Genomic DNA, 24,666 nt, shown 5'->3' with positions numbered 1-24,666 from the left:
CAAAAATAAATAAACGTTAAAAAAAAAAACAAAAGACTGCTTAGAATCTAAATGTATCAAAGAAGCATTACTTGACTAAACGGTTCCTGTGAAGTTGGCTCCTGGATGATTTCCTTTTGTGGAGAGTAATATAAACTCTCCTAACATATTAATCTCACAATTAGATTTGGGGCATAGGTTACATAATTTTCTAAAAATTCTAGTTGTTGGTAAAATGTTGCCAAGTTTTTAAATGTTTCCATGCTTATTTCTAAATCGTTGTCTTGAGAGGCTGTAGCCCTAAGAATTTCTCCGTCCAGCCAGCATCCAGAAAGTGTTTGACATGTTGACCAGTATTGGCGGACGTGGAGGGTTGCCTCTCTCTGCCATTCTCCGTCATCTGGGTGACAGAATTCCTGTTGCATGGCAGTGCCCTGGTATAGGGGATGAATCCGGATTTTTCTAAGGCAGCCATGGCAATCCTCTTCCCCTTAAGTAAAGAGATGGGTAGGGTAGTTATGTGACCCAATTACGCTGTTTAGTTGAAGGGGAAACCACTGGAGGTTGTGGAAAAGACTTCTTCTTACTGGTGAAAGAGTTTCCAGAGAAGGTTCTTTCCTACTTAGCTGTTTTTCTGCTAGTGAGCTGGGAAAGCCAGCTGTGACCTCTGACAACATCAGGACAAAGACCAACAGACAGGAAAGGACAGAACACAGAAAACCTGGCTCCCTGACCACATTTCTGGGTTATTGAAATAATCCTGAGGCCACTTTATCTTGCTACATTAAAAAAAATGTGTTTATGATTTAAAAGACTTTTAGCTGAATATTCTGGTTTTGTTTTTTTTTTTTTATGTTTTTGTTTTTTTGCCCTTGCTGTGTCCTCCCTAAAAAGGAGGTATACTTTCCCAATCCACTGACACTGGGTTTAGCAATAGGACTTGATTTGACCAGTGGATGTGGGTGGAAGGGGGTTGTGTGGTTCTGAGCTGGGCTTTCAAAGTCATGGCCAAGCTCTCCAGCCCATCTGCATCATACCAGCAGAAGGGCATACGTGGTGGCTGCTGGTCTGGAATGAGAAGACACGTGGAGACATAGACATAACACAGCAAAAGCCCCGCCAACCCCAGCTGAGCCCAGCAGAACGGAGCCAAACAACAGACCTGTGAGGAGCAAATGTCTTACTTTAAGCCACTGGGTCCTTGACCCATTTCTTTTTTCTTTTACTCTGTTCAACACTTTTCTTATTTATTCAAAAGATCACCATCAAACATATAATAGAGCAAGTGTATCTATGTACTATGTATTCAAAATGTTTTCCCAATTACTAATTTTTTTTATATTTATTAATACTTGTTTCAACATAGAACTATAAATTTTCAATGGGTTAAATCCAATGCTTGCTTCTTTATAGTAACTTTCCTGGAAGTCATTCTTTGATGACTTTCCCTCCCACTATTTACATAATTATCATCTAAATTTATCCTAACATTTAAAAAGTACATTTAAACAATAATATATCTGGGATTTATATTTTGGTGAAAGTACTAAAATAAAGGTCTTCATTTGTTCCAAAGTATTAGCTTCCTATCCCAGAGGTAATTGTTGCTTCCTCTTTTGAAACATCATTTTTACAATACAATCTTCCCTTGACTTATGAAGGCAATTTGTGCATGAAAAATATAAGGCAAATTATCATAAGTAGAATATTAGCATTTGTTACAATGCAAAGTATTAATACAATCCTGAGTCCCTAAATTGACATCTATGTGTTCATTTATTCACCAAATATTTATTGAACAATACCATGTGCTAGGTATTTTTCTAGGTCATGGGGATATAGCAATAAACAAAATAGATTAAAAACCCCACTCTCGGGGTGACTGGGTGGCTCATTGGGTTGAGTGTCTGACTCTGGCTCAGGTCATGACCTCTTGAGTTCGAGCCCCATGTCGGGCTCTGTGCTGATAGCTTGACTGAGCTAGGCTGATAGCCTGCTTCAGATTCTGTGTCTCCCTCTCTCTCTGTCACTTCCCTGCTCTCTCTCCCTCTGTAAATAAACGTTAAAAAAATCCACTCATGGCTACCATATTCTAGTGGGAAACAGAAAAATTTATAAGGAGAGAATAGGAAACCAGGGCAGACAGGGGTGGATTGTATAAGGCAGTCCAAGCTGCTGTAAGCTTTGTGTTTTATTTGGAATGAGATGGGAAACACGGGAGGGTGTTGAGCAGAGTGATATAATTTAATCTACACTTTCAGAATATCTCTCTGGCTGTTGAGAATGGACTGAACAGGAGTGAGGGCAAAGTCAGAGAGATCAGTAGGAGTTATTTGTAACGAAACAGAAATCTCAGAAAGAAAGGGTGAGGGTTGACTCAGTGCTATTGATAAGATAAAGTCGCTATTCCCTGTTGTGAAGAAAGATTGGGTATATTAACGTGCCAGTTACTACACAAGTACAGAAAACACTTACAGATGGGTTACAGTCAGACTAGGTTAGATACATGCATATCTCCATCATAAATTTGAATTTCTTGCTAGTTTATTTGCTCAGATGAACAAGAAACTCTCCTATCAAATTCAAAGATTTTAATAGTAATTGCCATTAGGACTTAGGACTTTCATTGAAATATCTCGTCTGTAGGAAATTGTATTTGTTGGACAGAAGTTAAAGCAAACTCGGTCCCTTATATATGTTAAAAAACAATTCTCAGCACTCTGCTCTGCCCAACTTACCTGTTATTTAGCATTTCAAGTTCCTTCTTGGCGTTTTAACCCTAATAAGTTCACATTCTTGCTAATATTATCTTACAGTAAATGTTTATGTAGATTTCCCAGATGTTTATTCTTTTCTTTGCTTATCATTCCTTGTTGAGCTTAGATTTTCCTTCATGGTTAAATTTTATTCTTTCTTACTTATGTCTTTAACAGCTTTTTTTTTTTTTAACTGAAAGTTTGTTGGTATCGTGTCTCTCCTGACATTTGTGAAAATGTTTGTACTCCTCTCTCATTCTTTTTTTTTTTTTTTGGTAATCCTCTCTCATTCTTGAACACCACAGTGACTAGTGGCTTGCATCTATCTTAGTTTGACAGTTATTTTTTTCAGCTCTTTGAAAACGTTTTTCAACATTTTCTGGCTTCTGTCATGGCTGTCGAAAAACCTACTGTAAGTCAATTTTATTTATTTGTTATTTTTAAGTCCCTCGTTGCTTTTAATATATTTTTCCCATTATGATGGATCTATGTATAAATTTAGTTTTATTTATCTGGCTTTGGGCTGTTTTGTAGCTTGATTTTGAGGGCTCAGGCCGTTCTCAAATCTAGAATATTCTTGTGCTTCATTTCTTCAAAGATCCCTCACTGCCCCTTCTCTATTCTCTTATAAATAGATGTTGGAGATTCTCAGTCTTTCCTTCATAATGTCAGTTCTTTCATAATTTTCCTTTTTAAAATCTTTTCATCCTGTCTTCAGCATCACTTTTGTCAGATTTACATTCCAGCAACTATTTTGTACCTTAAACTTTGAAAAGATATCAAAGAATATTTATAACTCAATACAAGGTATTTAAAAAAAAAAAACAGTATGTTGAACACTGTTTTATTCACCACCCATGTTGAGAAACAAATCATGACCAAAATGGTCCTCCTTGAGCCCCTGCCCTCCTCCTTCCCCCACCCGACACAGGGCACCTCCGACAGAAACTCTGTTTTCTTATTTTGTAGCGTTCTCTTTTCTTTACATTTTTACCACCTCATATCTCTCATTTGTGCTGTTGAGGTTTTCATATTTTAAAAAACATCATGAAGCTTTTTTTGACATAAATGGAACAATACTTCAGCATTCTTCTGCAACTTTGTTTTCTCTTTCAATATTATGTTCTAAATTTAACCCATGTTGATGTGTGTAATTATAAGCCACTTGTTTTGTTTTGTTTTAATTTAAATCCAAGTTAGTTAACACACAGTGTGGTCTTGGCTTCAGAAGTAGAACTCAGTGATTCATCACTTACATACAACACTCAGCGCTCACCCCTACAAGTGCCCTCCTCAATGCCCATCACCCATCTAGCCCCGCCCCCCCACCCCCCAGCAACCCTCAGTTTGTTCTCTGTACTTCAGAGCCTCGCTGCTAACAGTCTGCCTCCCTGTTTGTATCTTATTTTTCCTTCCCTTCCCCCAAGCTTATCTGTTGTGTTTCTTAAATTCCACACATGAGTAGGTTTCATGCTCGGCATAGAACCCAACGTGGTGCTTGAACTCAAGACCCTGAGATCAAGACCTGAGCTGAGATCAAGAGTCAGACACTCAACTGACTAAGCCACCCAGGCGCCCCCAGGTCACTTGCCTTTTCAAGTAAACTTTATTGAGGTATACCATACATACAATAAAACGCACCCATTTTAATTACATAATTTTGATGGATTTTGACATATATATATATATATATTTCATCACATGTCCCAAATTGTCTCAGTGATGATGTGATTTTACTGCTGTAATTTAGCTGTTGAGTAACATAGTACGTTGTATTCTGTGAGTGGACATTTGGGTTGTTTGCCACTTGGGCTCTTACGCACTCTGATGTCATAACCATTCAGATGCACGGCTCCTCCAGGGCTCGACACATAACCAACGGTGGACGTGGTAAGCCTTCAGGGCGTGGACATCTTCAAATGTACTGAATAATAACTCATTTACAAAGTTTTACAGCTTTGTGTTTCACATTTCCGTCTCTAATGCATTTAGAATGCAGGGGTCCAATTCCATATGCTCCCAAATGGATAGTCATTTTTTTCTTTTCTCCACTGAGCAGGAACAGTCCTGTTGTATCAGGTTTCCATATGGTGGTGGGATTGCTTCTGGGATCCCTGTTACACCGCAGTGGTTCATTTGTCTCTGTCTTCATACTACCATGTCTCACACACTATAGCTTTATAACGAGTTTTAATGTTCTTAGCCAGTCTGACGCTTAGCTCTCGTGTATACAGATACTTGTTATATTGCATAACACCTGCACTGGCATATTCAGTAGGACTGTAAACTGGCACCTTTGTAACGCCAAGCCTTTCAATATGTCCCCTTGCTTTTCTCCTTAGTGACACGTCCCCATCCACACCACTGTCTCCAGGATCGATCACACAGGCCTCATGGCCTCCTTGCCTCTCAGTCTGCACTTTACTTCCCATGTTGTAGGCACAGAAATCTTGCTGAACTGTAATTCGGGTCACCTTCTATTTATGATCCCTTCAGTGCTTCCCAGTGTCTCCCGGATGAAGGCTATGCTCCTTACCTGGGTTTATCCTCGAGAACCGGCTTCAGTTCTGCGGCCTCCTCACCTCCGGCCTCCTTCCTGACCGATAGCACCCCACACGCCCTTGTGCTCTGCCCAGAGTTCACTCTTGGTTCCTCGAGTTAACTATGACAGATCTTTCAGATGGGAAATGGTAATTTGGAAAAAATTTCCCTCCTAAAGATGCAAAAGAGATTTCAGTCAGAAATTAACTTGTGTTTACTAAGATAAAGCACATCATAATCACACTCCTAAAAATCATACAGTCCACAACAGCCTCATGCTCTTTCCTTTTTACGTTTTTTAATGAACCCAAGGTTTAATTAATTAAAACCATAATTGTATCAATAAATAATAGTAATAATTGGTTGTATTCAGTGTAACACAAGTATAGCAGAATATAAAACACATAGCATGTTCTTTGAGCCAGTAAATGCATGTTTTATTTCATCATAATAATGCCTAATTCTATGGTGTTTGGAGCTTTCACAATAATCTTTCTCTCTTGGTGTGAAACCAGGAAAGACATTCTGGAAGTTATTACTTAGGAGTGCCCAGGAAGGGTACAAACTGGGCTGGTTTCCTCATCCAGTCTGCAGGGTCCTAGCGGACCCCCTGCAGGAGGGACACAGCAACACCACAGAGCCCGGCGCCTCCCAACCCGACTCAATCCTTCTCAGTGTCTGAAAAATCCTGGGAGCCGGCCAGCCCAGGAGGGAGGCCCAGGGCCACACTGCATCACTAATACCAGTCAGTTTCTCCCTCCCTCCTCCTCCCCCCTGCACAAAGCCCTGCCCTGGGTTTCTTCCTCACTTCCTTCTTTTTCGGGCTTGTCACCACCAGGGCTGATGGGGAGGAGGTCCTCTGAATCGGGGCATAAATTCTGCAAAGCCTCCAACTGCATATCCCTCTTCTGACCTGCTGCTTCCCCCAAACTCAGCCCTACTCATGGCAATAAACCTTGCTAGGAGGCCAGGTTCGTGGAAAGATGTCAAAGTATGTACACACACACACACACACACACACAGAGTCAACTGGTAACCTGCTCTCTGATTAGACCCTGGAATTCTAGCTTTCTCATGGGATCACGGGAGATATTTTTCAGGGCATTTGCGGGGGCCTTGCCCACAAATATATGTACAGAAAGAGAATCGACCTTCAGCTTAACTTCTTTCACCTCTTTCAACCCCAGCAGCTGTAAATGTCATCAGCCTTTGCTGGAAGGCTCTCCCGCTGCAGGACCACTGTCCTGAGCGGGACACTAGCTGAGGGCTCAGACTTCCACTCCTTGGTGTCAGCCGACCCACAGGGAACTTGCATCCCTTTGTCACTCCAAAGTGTGGGATCGTGAGCTGATCTGCAGGAATAACCACCGCTCTCCAACCTCTTCCTCCTGCTCAGGCAGCCACAGGGCCCATGAGCACATCCTCGGCCTAACCCGACGCCCAATCTGGGAGTGAAATGCAAGGCCCTTCGTCCTGAAGGATCACTTACAAGTGACTTCCTGGCAAAATCAAAGCAGGTGCTTCCTGGCATGTCTACAGACATGTGAACTCACTGCACAACAAACAGAAAATAGGAAGAAAAAGATCACATGACTTACAGTCACTAGTCACCCAATTCATGTTAAGATTTCATGTAAACTGTACCTCAATAAAGCTGTTGAATTGAAAAAAAATGTACAGTAAGATAATAAAACACATAGGGAGGAGGAAACAGAAGAAAGTCAAATTTCCCAAAATGTGAAAAAGTACAGGTAAAGCAATCCAGCCTCCTGGTAGCATATCATTTGCAGGAGAAACAGGCAGCCAGCAAAGAAAATATCCAAGAAGGCCAAAATTCACACCAAAAATTCTGCCCAGATATTCTAATTCTGTTCTCAAATATCTACTACTTTATATTTCTTACAGATAAAGTAAGAGGACTTAGTTCTCTTTTAAAATGTATTCTTTATGTCCATCAGTTTATTTTCTCCCAGACACTTGAGCTATTTATAGAAATAAATATAAAATCACCACACATATATTGCTTTTTAATTTTGAAAATTGGAAGCACAATACTTTATTCAATCAATAAAACAAATGGTAAAATTTTTTAAATGTAAGTCCCTTAGTTCCAAAATATAGTCAGATAGGAGACAGGACACATAAAATGTAGGTGGAAGAAATTAAACCATTGTTGCGTATATCTATCCACCAATACCACTTTTTTTGAGAAGCCGTAAGATTTTATCAAAACATGCACAATAAAATATAATCCTACTAAAGGTTCAGAATTGAATGTGAAAAATGTTTCCTCCGCTTTCTAACATTTTTGGGATCCATTCCAATGAAACTTTTTAATCAATAAAATATTAGTGACATTTCGTATGACTACATCTCTTTCCCGTCTTCAACTTTCAATGTTACATTTCTTTGAAAATAAGCACTTACTGTTATGTTGCTTTTCTGTCTAGGAAAAGACTCATTTTCCTCAAGGATCTTGGCATGTTTTTACCCTAAAGAAACTGCCATGTGCTAACAGTCTGTTTTCCATAATTCCGAGTGAGTGCAGACAGGAGAGCAGATATGTGTGCCATTTTTCTGAATCATCTCCGCACCGTAGAGGTTATAAATCTACCTGAAGAGCTCGTCATTCCTGGCTCTGTCCCAGAGAACCTGAACAGCAATCGGCTCAAGCAAAATCTAAAAGTCTGTACCTGACCTAAACTCATCACTATGACACTATGATAGGTGTTTCCCTGTCCTCACCACGTAAACACTGTGTGTAAACATGCAGCAACAAAGGAAACCTAACATTAGCTTCCCACCTGACCACCCAGGACACTCAGATTCCAATTCCAGCCTTAAGTTCACTTCCCCTCACTGATCTAATCTGCCACTTCAGAGAAATCACTGCCATCCAGAAGTCGTCCTACAATCTTCATATCCTGATGAAACACAACAATAACAAAGACATACAAAATACAAGACCAAAATTTTTTAATATTAGAAACAACAGATTTAAAATTACATTTTAATAAATATAAGAAATATATCAAGAATTATAAAAACTGTACACGTAACTGAAAGTGTACATACAATTTATATAGAGAATTGCTATTTTAATAACTTTCGTATTCCGTAATGCGTATATGCACACTTTGACTGAATACCTTTAAGTTTTTAATGTGATAAGTGAGCTTGCTTCTTGCTTGTTAGTTTGTCTAACCTGGGCTGGATGGATGACAATGCTACTCTCAGGGGATAATGTATATTCAAACTGTTTCTGTGCTTTGTCTTAATGACACTTAAAGTCGAGAACCCGGTCTCGCACAGGGACGTTGAGGGGAACAGAAGAAGGGATTTTAAAGCAACCTCAGCAAGCTCAGGATACTCATTTTTAACTTTTATCCAAAATGAAGGAAGTGATGCTGTATTTTCAAAATTCATTTTCAGTCCTTCATCAGCAGCCAGCTTCAACAAGTTATCCTGCAGGGTGACAGTTAAATTTAAGTTATCTTTTGATGAGAGGAATGGATTTTGGATCCATGAGTTCCCTATGCGTGGATCTTCTTTCGATGGAAAATACAATTCAAAACAATCTAACAAATTTGTAAGATGTTCATTGATAACTTTTTGCAGATAGACAATATCAAGGTCATTACCTACTTCATGGATAATTGTTGTTAAATTATGGAACATGTCATAACAATTCACAGAAACTCTGTTTCTCCAAGCTTCTAACTTTTGTTTTTGTCCTTCAATCTTATCAGCCATTGAAAAACATGTTGCATTCTTCCCTTGCATGGAAACGTTAAGATCATTAAAAATACTGAAGATATCAGATAAATAAGCAAGTCTGGCTGTCCAATTCACGTCTTTGAAAAGTTGGGACCAAACTGGCTTCTTGCTTTGCAGAAACACTAAGAGTTCGTTTCGTATTTCGAACATTCTTGATAGAACTTTCCCCCGCGATAACCACCGCATCTCCGCCTGCAGTAACAACTGCTTGTGATCCGCTTCCATATTGTCGCACAACAAAGAGAACAATCTCGAATTTAATGCATTAGATTTTACATAATTCACAATTTTTACTGTGTCAGTAAGCACACTATTTAGTTCAGCTGATATCTTTTTCATGGCCAGACCCTCTCGATGAATGAAGCAATGTGTTATTTTACACTCCGGCGCAAGTTCCTTAATCTGGGCCACCACCTCGGACCGTCTCCCTGTCATCGAAGCCGCACCATCAGAACACAGGCCTACACAAAACTGAAGTTCCAGACCACACTTGTTGACGACATAATTCTTCACAGCTTCACACAGTTCTGAGCTAGTTGTGTTTGTTGGCAAAGAGGCTGAAAAGAAGAATTCTTCCTTTATGTCATCATCGTGTTCAAACCGCACGTACACCAAGAGAACAATCATGTTAGCGATATCTCTGCACTCGTCCAGCTGCAGCGAGAAGTACTTTGCTTCTTTTATTTGCTCTATGAGCTGGTCTTCCATGTCACTGGCCAGCTCCTGAATGCGCCGGGCGATGGTGTCATTGGACAGGGGCACCTGAGCCACCTTCTTGGCAGCCGACTCTCCCAGCATCTCCAGGCAGACCTCCTTGATGCAGTCTTTCACCAGGGTCTCCGCAATCGTGTACGGCGTCTTGGACTTGGCCACAGGCAGCGCCACCTTGTAGGAGGCCCGCAGGGCGCTAATGTTTATGTGAGAAACACTGAGCACCTGCTTTGATGGGCTCTTTAATTCACTACTCTTCCTCTCAAAGAATTCTTTTGGTTGTGAACTCATTTCTTTATGTTTTGAATATAAATGCCGCTTAAGTTTTGATGGTTTCATTGCTTCATTAGCCAGGATATCTCCACAAATAATACACTGTGGTTTCAGCACCTCACCATCAATTACAGCTATAAACCCAAACTCAATGTACGAGGGGTCATATTTCCGGGTGAAACCTGTGTGAACTCTTCTGCCTTTCACTTCCTCAGGCTGACTTCCACCTTTACCGTTTCTTCTACTCCTGCCCCCAGATTCAGAAAGGCTATGTTTTTTCTTGACAAACAAGTCCAGTGAAGCTCGTTTTGCCATCTGAAAATCAGGATTAAAAATAAATAAACACAAATGTTACTTTCCTCCTTTGTCTAATAATGTTAAACAAATTAAAAACTAGGTTTGATTAAAAATTTAAAAATGGTTTTAAAATGAAGTTATAAAGATAAATAAATGCTTACATTTTTTTCTGAGTTACAGCAGACAAACTAGCCATAAAATACCACGCACTGTAACTGTGCTTGAGTGCTATACAATGCCAGCACACGACTTGCCCTAGGAGTCAACATCCATACCTGCCAGCATTCTACTCGGAAACACAAGTGCAGTAATCACGTGCTGGGCACTACGGCAATGTCAAATTGTGGCTAGTTTCTAAATACTCTTGATTAGTACACTTGCCCCACTGTGGACTGGTATAAAGTTTGCAGACCAGCGCTGATCCGAAGATCACACTCCAGTACCACTGGCCCAAATCAGGTGTAGCCCCCATGTTTCAAAACTCAACGCTGAACACACATTAACTCTATAAAACCTACGGATTTAAAATAAAGCTCTTTGGCCTTATCTCATGTTCTCCATTTATATCCGAAAACTGAACTTTTTCTCAACACAAACCCGTATCTCGCAATCCAACTTGTCATCTCTTGTCCTTCCTAATCACTTCACTTGACCCAAGATGCCCTTTCTTGGCTCAGCTCCCCACCCAAAGTAACACTAAGTTCAGCTTTTCCCATGTTCATCCTCCCGTAGAAACACACCCTCACACACACCACTTACCCCCTAGATCTTAGCTTCCTTATCCCCCCAAGGAATTCCTCACACCAGGACAGAGTGAGACTGTCATCACCCCACACAAAAAATAAAGCAGCATTCAAGGTTATAACTTCCAACCTGATAAAAGGGTGGTGGTGGGGGGTGGGGGAGATAGGAATTAGAAGTAATGGGCTTTTCTCTGGAGAGAACAAATCCAAGTTGACCACCCTGTGCTTTATTTAGCATATACCCTGCCAAACATTCTCACTCATCATGAGCACAGTGAAGAGTAATGAAGCTCTTCCCCTGCTTTCATCTACAACAGATACTCAAACTCTCACCCAATCCCCTACTTTGTCTGATGACAATGGTGTCTCTGAAGGCTTTAGCATTTTGGAAGGTTGACCAGTCAAACTTCTTTGGATCTCATCATGTTTCCTTTTCATTGTGGTGGTCTCGTAGCAAAGACTGCACGTTATTCTGTGATGGTAGCCCGCAGTCCCATGTGGGGAGGGCACCCCGCAGACTGCATGGACACTTCCATCACGTGATATGCAACTGTTAGTACCTGAGCATTCTCTTTCACAAACTACACAGGATAAAAATTTTAATCTGCTTTCAGGAGGGTTTTTCATGGCCACCGTAGGAGTAATAGAAAGATTCTCTTCAATATCGCTACTCTCGGTTCCAGTCTCAACATTTTCTTCATACTGTGCTCCTGGTGGATTCTCTAATTCTTTGTCAGCTGGTTCAAATTCACTTTCTGGATTTGGGCTGGCAATGAGTTCTTCGGTTAACTGAGGATGACAGAGGCCTGGTTTAGCTTCAGAGCTAAATGTGCCTTCAAATGGATTTGGTTGCATACCTCTGTGATAGGGCTGATTTTGGATCATCTGAATGAACCACAAAAACTCGGCCCAGTGTGATGAATTGTTAGTTTGCATCCAGGAGATAATCCTGTTTTGGATATCATCATTAGTTTGGTTCATAGAACTTTGGCTTTGACAGGGCTGAGGCTTCCCGTGGACAATTTTCAACTCTGGCCAAATATTACTGAGTTCATAGACAATCTGGCTTGAAAATTCCCTCCCATTGTCAGATTGTAGGACACTGGGAGCTCCAATAATTGTAAAAATATCTAAAAGAGCATGTGCCACTTCCTTAGGCCTTTTAGATTTTAGTGACCGCAAAAAACTCAACTTTGTACGAAGGTCTTGATAATGCATAATAAACTTATACTCCCCATCAGGATTCAATTGCATGTCTATAAGATCCACCTGGCATCTTGAATTAACTTCCTTAATTGGTTTGGATGTTATAACTTTTTTGAGTTTCGAATGTTTCTGTTGGCATGGTCCGCAGAGTGTCAGGTACAGCATTATAACTTCTTTTGTGATGTTTTTGTATTTTGCTTGTAGCTCCTTTTCCATGCGGGTACGTCCTCCATGCCCAATGCTGAGATGTGTGTTGTGCAGAATGTCAAATAACTCCTCACTGTGTAAGTAATACCGAACTTTATCTGTATCCCCATTTATAGCCTCAATCAGCTTCTCATTTCCTTGCACAAGGATCACATCAAACCTCGCTAAGCGACGGTAGTCAACAGACTCCTTTCTTGCCTTTGCTTTAGCCTCTTTCACTTCCCGTATTAATTGACAGTACTTTGCTTTGGAAAATATCTTGGTATTATTACTTTTGTTTTCCAGCAACACTGCTAAGTTCCTGAAGAACTTCTCTCTCATGTTTTCTGGTTCCATTTCTGGTTCATTAGTGTCTAAGCTACTGGGGTTATCATCACCCACCCTTTGAGACATCATGGAAAGCCACAAAAATGACCCTAAAATATAGAGAAAAAAATCAGTTAGAATATTTGGGAATATCGTTTGAAGCATATACACTGCCCAAGCAGTCACTAGAGCTTGGGGTAGAAACAGAGGCGTGGGCACACAAGTTGGGGGAACACAGGTTTGGTTAGGGAGCTCAGCTTTGGAGAAATAGAAGGTAAATGAAGAACCCAAGCTAGGAACAAAAAGTTCTGATCTAGTAAAGAGATGTGACTTTCCAGAGCAGTATCTGGGATTAGCCTTAAAGTACTGTTTTATGTAAAACAAGAAGCAAATTGATGTTATTATTTATTTATTAACTATAAAAGATGATTTGTTTTGGCTAGAAAAGCCTCAGCAATACAGTAATAGATTTTTTTTAAAACTTTATTTTTTAAGTAATCTCTACACACTACGTGGGGCTTGAACTCACAATCCCGAGATCAAAGAGTTTTGTGCTCTACTGACTGAGCCAGTCAGGTGCCCCAGTAATAGATCTTTTTTTAAAAAGCCCCAGACTATACCATGTTTTGTCCTATTGAGTCAAGTTAACTGTTACAGCAACATTTGGGGCTTATGTTTCAATGTCTCGAAACGCGACTGAAAAGACCACCATACGGATAGAACTTCTTTCCACGCGAATACATTTTGTGTCACGCTATGGAGCCATGAGTAGGAAAGGAGGGTGAAGCAGGATGAATTTGGGGGAAGAAAGGAATATAGGGCAATGTGCATGAGAACCAGAACACGAGCTCCCGAAGCAAGGAGGGTATTGGTAGGTGCAGGATAACTGGGGAGTTGTTAGGACTTCACAAGACGTAGAACGGGTTGATTATACTGGAGATTCTGGAAAAGACGTTGCTCCAGAACAGTCAGCCTGTGCTCTTGCCTCCACTACACCTTATCCTATTAACAGTCCTTGAAATGCTAAGGGGCATAGACCAGAAATTCCATTTTCTCCAGTAGAATTTCTGAGTAGCAATCCAAGTCTTAAACATCATGTGTGACAAAAACTGGGGCAGAGGCTTTAGAAATCAGACCAATGGGCACACGGACGAGTGCTCAGCATCCCTACTGATTTATCCACAGGGACGTAATTCCATTGCAAAATATCCATCAAAAATCTTGTATTCAATGATTTCTTACATTATTACCTGGCTGCTTAACTCCTTTAATAGCATCACCCAACACTGGCTGACCTTCCCTCAGATGAATTCAGTAAGGTTGCAATGGATGAGATTTCATAGCTTTTCAGCAAGGAGACCCTTCCCGCTCCCAAACGTCATCCTCCTTCTGGACCTCACCATTATCCTGCAGTGGGCGTGGCTCTGGAGATGCACATTCCATTCTGTCTTCCGTAGATGGGAGCTGGGTACCCAGGCACTCCTGTGCCGCATCCAGGGGACTCATTTCCTCCATAGGAGTTTCAGGCCCATTTGTGTCCTGTGGGACCTGGGGACAAATCGATACATCTGGAAATGAATATAGGTGATCGCTGCACAAAGCATAGCTAAACCTCAGAACATTCTTGTACAGAAATAGAATGTGAGAAGAAAAAAAGTCTTCATTGAATTTTCTTTTCAATGTTTATTTATTTTTGAGAGAGAGAAAGCACGTGCACGAGTGGGGGAGGGGCAGAGAGCAAGGGAGACACAGAATCCAAAGCAGGCTCCAGGCTCCGGCCCGTGTTCAACTTGAACTCATGAATTGCAAGATCGCGACCTGAAGGGAAGTCGGATGCTTAACTGACTGAGCCAGCCAGGCGCCCCTTTGCTGAATTCTTAAGACAAATGCCAAACAGAATGAGGAGAGATATCAAAAAAATGCTGGGACTAATAAAGCAGAGCCATGCAACAGAAACTCTCTCCATTGGACAGAAGTCGGTACTCATCCCTGTGGTTTTGGTTTTGGGGAATAACAACACAAACATTAAAGGAATCCTAAGTTGTGACAATTAAAAGAAAATTGTAAATGGGTTTCAGTGTAAGCAATTAAAAATATTTGGGATGGGGGTTATGCAAATTATCTGATAGGGACTATTGCACCTAGAAAGGAATCTGACAGTTGTTTTAGAGTCAATGTGGAAAACCGGCCCAGTGTTATGCATGGGGAAAAAGAAAACGTCATCTGCTCCTTACGCTAACCATCTCACGTATGGTTTATAGCTAAATTTCCCTAACTGTCCCCAAAATATATTTTATGGTTTTAAGTCCATGAAACAATATTTATACATAATATTTATACATTATACCTTCTGCTTCCTCTCATCATGGTTTTAAGTCCATGAAATAATATTATACATAATATTTATACATTATACCTTTTGCTTCCTCTCATCATGGTTTTAAGTCCATGAAATAATATTATACATAATATTTATACATTATACCTTTTGCTTCCTCTCATCTAAAAAAGACAGGAATCTTTTTTATGACATTCAATTTTGAAAAGTCAGACCCAGTTATCCTATAGAATGTCAGAGATTTGTCTTATTTCCTCACAAACATTTCTGGTGAGTAATTTTTGGAAGAATACTACGTAAGTGATGTGTACTTATGGTGTCATGTCACAGGGCACATGCTATCAAGTTATTCCATTATCGATAATGCTAAATTTGATCAGTTAGTTAAGGCCGTGATCACCAGATCTATCCACTCATTTTCCCACTGTAATTACTAAGTCAGCAATGGGGTAAGAGCATGCATGTACATCAATAGCCTATTCCCCAATGTTTTTGGCATTCACTGATGATTTTTGCTTGAATCAATTTTTATACTGGGGGCTACTGCCTGCCTTTATAATTTCTTCTACATTTATTAGCTAGCAATTTCCTATAAAGAGCTTTCTATCATTTTGAATATCACTATAGACTTATTTTGTAATCTATTCCTTCCTTACTCATGCTGGTCACCAACTGTCTCCCATCTGGCCCCTGGGGCCCCTTTGATCAGGCTCCTGCATTGTGCGAACATGACCCTGCTAGGTCACATCCATTTTTCCAGAAAAATAAACACATGACCACATTGTCTTTTCCCTGCATCAGGACTAGTTTCAACGGTTTTCCCAAGAAGTCTTGATTCATTTTGGAGCAACAGTATTAGTAACAAAGACTGAGTAGGAGGTTGGCTCATTGTTAATGATGCCTCGTCCCCTCCAGGCACTTTCATGGATAGAGCTGGTAAACATATTTACAGAATATCACGAATTCAATCCAATTTCAACACAGTAAGATTTACTTCACCTTTCTATATTCCATTTTAATATATACCTTCTCCCATGGTGAAACAAAAACTTAGTTCAGTATGTATATATTTACTCATTTGCCCTCACCTACAATAAGCACAGAACAGTTTCAGAATTTACAATGCTTTGTGTTGTAGCACATTTCCAACGACATACCTACTATGTGAAATCAATATCTTTGCAGCTTTATATGTACACAGACAGTAAGTATTCCACTAAGAGCATACAGTCAGAGTACTGTGTTCAAGTTACTTGAATTGTTTTTTTGCTCTGTTATTAATAATAATTTGATATACAGTTGAGTTCATCTGTTTGTGTTCAATCACTTTGACTTTAACATTGCTTTTTATTCTTATTTTTTAATTGTTTTTGTTTTATTTTTTATTTTTGAGAGCGAGCGAGCGAGGGAGGGGTAGAGAGAGAAGGAGACACAGAATCCGAAACAGGCTCCAGGCTCTGAGCTGTAAGTACACAGCCCGACGCAGAGCTCAAAATCACGGACTGTGAGATCATTACCTGAGCTGAAGTCAGATGCTTAACTGACTGAGCCACCCAGCTGCCCCTTAACATTGCTTTTTAAGTATTTGAAGCATTGCTTTTGAATTTTTTTCTCTAGGAGATATTTCTGAACAGCCGGTACTGGGACTCCCAAGTTTCTGCCTTTCTGTTAAGTGTCATGAAAAAAACACTTTTTTCTAAGCCAATTTAGAAAAGAAAAAAAAAAGCTATATGTATCTTTACTCTAGAAGCCAATGTATCTTTTCTTTGAAAAATTGTAACAATACAAAATTGCCATAGCATTCCCAAATGCAGAAGTTATGACAGGAAAGTAAAAGTCCCAATAAAGTATCCAAGTGAAAAAAAAAAATATTTGAAGCATTTAAATGGTACAAAAGATGAAAACATACAGTTTTAAAAAGTTTTTTAATTAATTAATTAATTTTGGGAGAGGGGAGGGGCAGAGAGAGAAGGAGACAGAGAATCCCAAGCAGGCTCCGTGCCATCAGCTCAGAGAGCAACGTGGGGCTCAATCCCACAAACCACAAGATCATGACCTGAGCCAAAACCAAGCATCCAACACTTAACCGACTGAGCCACCCAGATGCCCCCAAAAATCAAAATACATATTCAGAGAAATATTGCTTATATTCTACTCCCCCTTCACTCCCATAAGAAACCATTTTTGTTGGTGACGGTTTACCCTCAGTTTATTTTTGCAAAAATATGTAAAACACATATATACATACATATACACCAATATTTGCACTTATATACATATATACATAATATATACAAATTTAATGCAAATGTGTCTATACTTTTCTATACTATACACAGTAGTTCACACCTTCCTTTTTTCACTTGCTAGAAGAATATTCTCCAGAGGTCATCTCATACCAGTTCATAGATACCCTCTTCATTTTTATGTACATGGTCCCACGTTACATTCATGCGCCACAGTTTATTCAGTCACTGTACATGGATCAGCATTTAGGTTGCTTACAACATTTTGCTTTTACAAATAGCTGCAATGAAAAACTATGTCTATGTCGTCTCTTCTTTGTAGATGTGTATATTCAAAGTAAATTCCCAGAAAGGGTATTGCTGGGTGGGTCAAAGGGTACAAATAGGCGTTAGATGCACAAGTAGGTGTTAGATGCACAAGTAGGCGTTAGATGGTGTCCAAATCTGCCCCACCCCCAAAGGAAAGGAGCCATCTTGTACGTGTACCAGCGACATATGACAGGACCTATCTTCCGGTCAGGCCACCACACTGTGTTGCCAAGCTTTTGAAATTTTGCCATCTGACAGGTGACAAAAGTACTTCAATGTAGTTTTGATTTGCAATTTTATGATTGAAGTGGAGCATCTTTTTGTACAGTTAAAAGTCATTCATTTATCTGTTTATGAAAACTGCTCATGTCTCTTGATCATTTTTATTGCATTTGCCAAAAAGATTAGCTTTTATCTATGATAAATCTTACAAATATTTTCACTAAAATTTATCATTTTTATTTCTGTGTGGGTTTTCTGTCCTGCATTTTTAAATTATTTCATAAAGAAAAATTTCTTGATATTATTTCTGGGTTTGGAGTAATTCTGTACACCCAGATAATAAAATACGTCATTCACACTTTATCCTAGTAGTTGGGTATTTAAAATTTTATGTATTGATCTCTGACACATTTAAAGTTTATTGTTTCTGATATATGGTATGAGGCATAGATTTAATGTGCCTTTTCAAAATGGCTATGTCCCTTTATCCCAACATTTACTTAATTTTTTTAACGTTTATTTATTTTTGAAATAGGGAGACCAAGCATGAGTGGGGGAGGGGCAGAAGAGAGAAGGGGGGCGGAGACACAGAATCTGAAGCAGGCTCCAGGCTCTGAGCTGTCAGCACAGAGCCTGATGCGGGGCTTGAACTCACGAACTATGAGATCATGACCTGAGCCAAAAGTCAGATGCTTAACCGACTGAGCCACCCAGGCGCCCCATCTCAACATTTATTTAAAAGTCCATTTTTGGGGCACCTGGGTGGCTCAGTCGGTTAAGCGTCCGACTTCAGCTCAGGTCATGATCTCACAGTCCGTGAGTTCAAGCCCCGCATCGGGCTCTGTGCTGACTGCTCAGAGCCTGGAGCCTGCTTCAGATTCTGTGCCTCCCTCTCTCTCTGACCCTCCCCCATTCATGCTCTGTCTCTCTCTGTCTCAAAAATAAATAAAACGTTAAAAAAAATTAAAAAAAAAATAAATAAAATAAAAGTCCATTTTTCCTTACGGTGATTTGAGATGGCAAATGGATTGTACAATTTTCGTATGTGCTTGGGTCTACTTTTGTACTTTCTATTGCTTTATTGATCCATCTACTCATGTATCAGTACCATGATGTCATCTAAAGATGCTTTACGGTAGGTTAGTATCTAGTAAGACTATTTCCTTCTTTTCAAGTTTTTCCAGTGATTCTTTCATGCTTACAGTATGAATGAAGTTCACATGTTTTTTTAAAAAATTTCATTAATTAATTAATTTAATTTAATTTAATGTTTACTTTATTTTTTGGGAGAGAAAGAGAGCACAAGCAGGGTAGAGGCAGAGAGAGGGAGACACAGAATCTGAAGCAGGCTCCAGGCTTTGAGCTGTTAGCACAGTACCCAACGCTGGGATTGAACCCACGTACCGCGAGGTCATGACCTGAGCCAAGATCAAGAGTGGGCTATTCAACTGAGCCACCCAGGTGCCCCTTCCCTTCTCTGATCTTAAGAATAAGACATCATATGTGGGGGCACTTGCTGGCTGAGTGGGTTGAGCTGACTCTTGATATCAGCTCAGGTCAGGATCCCAGGATCATGGGATCAGTCCCACCCGGGGCTCCTTGGTGGGTGTGGAGCCTGCTTAAGATTCTCTCCCTCTCTCTGTCCCTCTCCCTCACTTGTGCTCGCTCTCTCTAAAATAAGAAAAGAGAAAAAGAAAAATCTGGATTAAAAGAAAAAGACATCCTATGTAGATTGGTTTGTATAATAAATAGGCTACGTTTCAATTTGCCCGAATCTTTACATAACTGGGAGAAACAGAGTCGTGGAGTGAAGACGATATCCCAGCCGGGGGACAGGGGAACCTGCTGCTTATAGTTCAATAATCCTATCAGTTCTGCAAAGACTCTTACAGCAACTAAAACACGAACCCGAAGACCTGCGGCTGCGGCCGCTCCTCCCCCACCTCGCCCGCGCACACCCTTCTGTCTATGCAGCGGAGGGACTCGCCAGGTCCCGGAAGGACGTCCACCACCGGACTTTAAAGGGTGACTCCAGGCGGCAGTAACGAATTACAGAAATGAAATTAACCTCAAACCCGTTATGACGGTCATTTGTCTTTCACTCTATGATTCCTGGATTTGATTTTTAAAATTTTCTAATACGAAAGTTCTGGTTGTAAAATCGTGGTATAATGCGGCCACAGTCATTAGAAAGGCATATATTTCCCAATTAGACACTTAACTCATATTGGCTTTAAAAAATGGGGGGAGGGGGTGTTCTTTTTGTCACATGACAAGAGGTGTGAGGAGGGCAGCTGTCCTCACCACCCTGGGGTTCTTGCTCGTGCCCACCATTGTGCAGGCCTGGACACCAACTATGTTCACGACAGGCGGTGGGCAAAGACAGAATAAACACACCTGCCCCATCTTACAAGGAAAGTACAAGCTTTCACAGAAACTGCCAGAAACTGTGCCTACTTCTCCCGGGCCAGGCCTGTGTTGCATAGCCAACTCCAGTAGGAGGAAAGCTGGAAAAGTAGGTAGGTACATGGCCAACATGAACAAAATCAACACTTTTTATGGAAGAAGCAAGTGTGTGTGTGTATGTGTGGGGGGGATATAGGTTTCCCCTGATACACAAAAGTAGGGCATTCCTGTGAAAACTGTTGGAAGCAGAAAGGGCATAGAGTGAACAGTATCCCCACTTTCTGTAAGTTCATATAGGCCATGCTGGCTTGACAAAAGAGTTACACTAGTTCCTGTGTTTACTGACCTGAAGAATCCACAGAGTATTTTCATTTTTATGAAAAAGAGCGGTTACCGTGCTGATGCGGGTCTTTTGTAAAAACAAAGTGGAATAAAGTGGAGAGCTAGAAACCACACTTTCTGAAAGCAGGGGTGCCTGTGTTCCGAGAGGGCAGTTAAGCATGTCTGCAACAATGGCATTTCCCCTTCTTCCAGAAATTACACAGAAACAAGAAAAATGAGAAACATTTATGCAAACTTAGTATTCTAGAAGACTAGGGAGAGCTCTATAACCCTGAGTCATATGAAAATCTATCAAATACGAACATTACCCAGAACTGACCAAACACCAAGTCCTACCAATGGCCACATTTCTCAACAAAGTAGAAGAGGAAAATTCTAAAGAAACAGGCACATCTGCAGGAAAAAAACAAACTATATTGTTTCTTTGAAACAAAAGGAGGAGGTGTGCTGGCTGGAGGGAAGAGGAAAATACATGCTTTCTACAAAACTAAACACAAAAGTGACAGGATTTATGGAGAAAATAAAGTTACAGGATAGACTACTTCAGAGATACACAACTTTGTCACCAGAGTGCTAATAAAACCATGGTCCTAGTAATATACAAGCCTAGTCAGAAAGATACTATAAAGGATGATTACATCCCGTATAGCACTGTACCTCAGTGAGGTGATGCTACTGTGCCACAAAGTGGGCTCAGGAAAGGGGAAGGAGGAGTAGAGACTCTGTCATCAGAAGTTCAGGAGGAGAAGCATTTGCACATCTTCCAAGAAATGCAGTGATTTTAGAAAACCATGATTTGGTTCTGGCTCATCAATCGTGTGTGTACTTCTTTGAAATTGACTTACAGATGCAGTTTCTGCTGCTTAAACATTTCCCTTGTTTTGTAAAGGAGCTGCTTACATGGTTCCAAATGGGACCTTATGCATGAAGCACAATCCTGTGGCACTCTGCATGGCAGTCATTCATCATCTTCTGTCCACTCCCCCTGTATCCTACCTGAACCTCAGGTGACAGAAGTGAGCCGTCCGCTCCCCCTCCGTCCTACCTGAACCATCATGCCAGGCCTCCACAGTAATATCAGTGGCAGGTTTAATGTGCAATTGACTCCAGAAAGCAAAAACTGTGTGTGCATTTCACCCGCTGTAGGTGCAATAAACACCTTGAATGTTCTCCTTAAGTAATAAGCTTTAAAGGCCGCAATCACACCCCAATCAAGGGGCTGGAGTAAAGAAGTTGTACCAGGAGAGAAAAGAGAACTTCAGTATCTGATGAAAGGGTAGCAACTGTTGGAGGAGGGATGGGTGTATGCTAAGACTTTTGAAAGATAATTTTTTCCTCCTGCAGTTACCTTTTTAAGTCACGTAGAAAAAAACATCACCTAGAAGACCAATAAATATCTGCCTGTTATCCAGCCTCTCTTGTTAGAACTACAGCGGGCCAGTCTTTCCGACTCCTTTCAAAGCTCATCCTCAGCTTTACATCCCCACTGGGATTTGCACCCCGCATCACATCACATGATCTCGCGTGGCCTCAAGCCCTCGTGTGTGTTGTGCGTTTCCTCCTTAGAGATACAGACCCTTGAGGGAATGTGCTTCCAGTGCAGCCTGGTTTCATCAAAATTAAAATCTGATCCAGGGAATAGCCTTCTTCATCAATCAGATTTCTTAACCCTGGGAGAACCGTACAGCCTCTTCTATCCGCAGTCACAGTTCACCAGAGGGCTTAGCACTGGAAGACACGGCCGTTCTTGAAGTCACTAAAGCAGCCACTACTTCCGCTAAGTGAAGATACTTCTGCACTTGTAGCTTTTTCCTGAAGGTCTTCATATATTGCTAAGACTTCCCTTTATTTGAGAAAGGATGCCTCTGATTCCTTCTTTGTTTGGTATTCAATCCACACACTTAACCAATGTTCCGGTTTTTCCATGTCCTTACACCTCGTCCAAACAAACTTTGTAGTGCTGGCAGATGTTCCAGCTACAGAACTTTCTGTTACTTCCCAGTTCTTCTACTGTCTCTAGCAGCATGCAACGTTGACTCCTTTACGCCGGTTGCACAATGTCACAGATGCTTCCATTTTTTAAAAGCGTTTTGTAATTTTGGGCTTTTCTTCAATTCTTAAAGCTGTTGTTTTATGTTCGCTAGCAGAGATTTCATCACCAGCTTGCTTCTGTGGCACTTGTAAACCCCTCTGCTTGCTCATTTTCTGGAACACAAAGAAGTTGAACAAAAAATGCACACAGTCGGGAGGGAACCATGCAAAGAAGCATTTCCAAAACAGAGACTGGCCAAGAGGAAGGATGTGGAGGTGAATGGGCAAACGGGCGTTTGGCACAGTGCTGCCCGTCTTCACAGTTTGCTGCATCCGCTATAATCACACGCCTTGCATTCAGCTGCTCTCACTTGGCGGCCCCAAACATCAGCTTGCTGGTAAAATTCACGTCTGTGCCAGAACGATTTCAATGTTACATGGACTCATTTCCTTATTTATCAATCTCATATGAAAGATCTGCATTCCAGAAAAACATGTCTTAATGGATCAGACTGTATACGTAAAATGTTCATATTTAAGGAGTTCGGATAAATGTATGGATAGGATCATTATAGAAATGTGACTGGTAATATCCGAAATGTTCTAAAATTACTGTCCTAGAAGGCATGTATGCTCCCTTAAAAATAACCTCTAGCGTAAGGGTGAAAGACCAAATACTGAACTCAATACGTTTCACATACCAACAACTCCAAGTACTGAAAACCATCTAGAAAATGATGGAATTAATTTCTTTGTTTTACAAACGAAGACATTAAAGCCCAGAGAAGGTTTGATACGCCAAAGGTTACACAGCTAATTAGTGACAGGGCCTATTATGGAACCCAAATCTCATCATTCCCTTTTTCCTGATATTTCTAGTTAGTGGCTACTTCTCTATTTGTCTTTCCCAGAAGGTGCTCCTTATATCCTGATACTGATTTATTTTCATATATGGTAAAAGTAGTGGGCATCAGAAGAGTTTAATCTCACAGCCAGTAAATAAAGTGTATTTTCTACTGATAAGCAATAGCTCAAGGTTTCCCATGTGGTTACATCATCTACTTTTGTGGATTAGCTGTCACTTACGTGCACACTGTTATCCATAAGCCTGAATCTATTCATCTACACCGGCGATCAAATAATAATGCCCCAAAGCGGAATGTGCCGCCACCAGTGTGGAGTTGATGGCACGTACTCCAGCTTGGACCCACGCCCTCAACTTCTGCACAGAAGAGGCACCGCCAATGTCTCACCTGCTGTCTAGGCTCGTCCAGCTCCCGCTCCAGATCCTCCAGCACGGTCACCGCCTCCTCCCCGCTCTCCGGGTGGTGCTCCCGCACCCAGGCCTGGAGCTCCTCGGGCAGGATGGTCAGGAACTGCTCCAGCACCAGCAGCTCCAGGATCTGCTCCTTGCTGTGCGTCTCGGGCCGCAGCCACTGGCGGCACAGCTCGCGGAGCCGGCGCAGCGCCTCGCGGGGTCCAGGCGTCTCCTGGTAACAGAAGTGTCTGAAGCGCTGGCGACAGAGTTCCCTGGTGTGACACCAAGTCTCCTGCAGGCAGGATTCCTGATCCCACACATGGTCTTCCTCCTTAACCTTCACTTGGATGATGTCCCCGTGCGCCTCTGACGCGGGGCTAGCCGAGGCCGGGACGCGCGCGCAGGCCGCGGCCATGCTGGACGCCACCTGCGGTCGGGGCAGGTGCGGGGCGTCCCGCCCGCTCCTCAGGGAAGTTCTGCACGGAGGAACCCCGTCAAACACAGAAGACAGACGCGGAGAGAGGGGACCGGCTTCCGTGGCCCCACGGGGCGGCCCCCCGAGCGGCTCCGTCCGCAGGGAAGCGGTCCCGGCCCGCCCCGGAAGCGGCGGGCTCTCAGCCGCTAAGGGGTCGCAGGGCCGCTCGCCGCGCCGCCCGCTACCCGCGAGGCGCAAAGCCGAGGCCGCCGTGGCCCCGCGCGCAGGAGCCGAGCCGGCCGG

At 41.5% G+C, this 24,666-nt stretch overlaps 1 protein-coding gene across 2 annotated transcripts; it reads right to left on the bottom strand.

Annotated features, from left to right (window-relative positions):
- Positions 1 to 7,340: 7,340 nt before the first annotated feature.
- On the bottom strand, positions 7,341 to 24,478 carry ZBED9 (zinc finger BED-type containing 9). 2 transcript variants are annotated; one of them, XM_042937510.1, is made up of 4 exons: positions 23,944 to 24,478; positions 14,197 to 14,344; positions 11,411 to 12,906; positions 7,341 to 10,352 (listed from the first exon to the last, which is right to left on the bottom strand). In XM_042937510.1, exons 1-4 carry the CDS (start codon positions 24,361 to 24,363, stop codon positions 8,436 to 8,438), a joined length of 3,981 nt encoding a protein of 1,326 aa, XP_042793444.1. In that variant the 5' UTR covers positions 24,364 to 24,478; the 3' UTR covers positions 7,341 to 8,435. The 2 variants fall into 2 exon arrangements, with proteins under 2 accessions (XP_042793444.1, XP_042793445.1); XM_042937511.1 differs by having other exon boundaries at positions 11,423 to 12,906.
- Positions 24,479 to 24,666: the final 188 nt, after the last annotated feature.

Source organism: Panthera leo, chromosome B2, assembly GCF_018350215.1.
Source record: "Panthera leo isolate Ple1 chromosome B2, P.leo_Ple1_pat1.1, whole genome shotgun sequence".
In the NCBI taxonomy this organism is placed as follows: Eukaryota; Metazoa; Chordata; class Mammalia; order Carnivora; family Felidae; genus Panthera; species Panthera leo.
The sequence above is the reverse complement of the archived record's forward strand: the minus strand, read 5'-3'. Positions and strand labels throughout refer to the sequence as shown.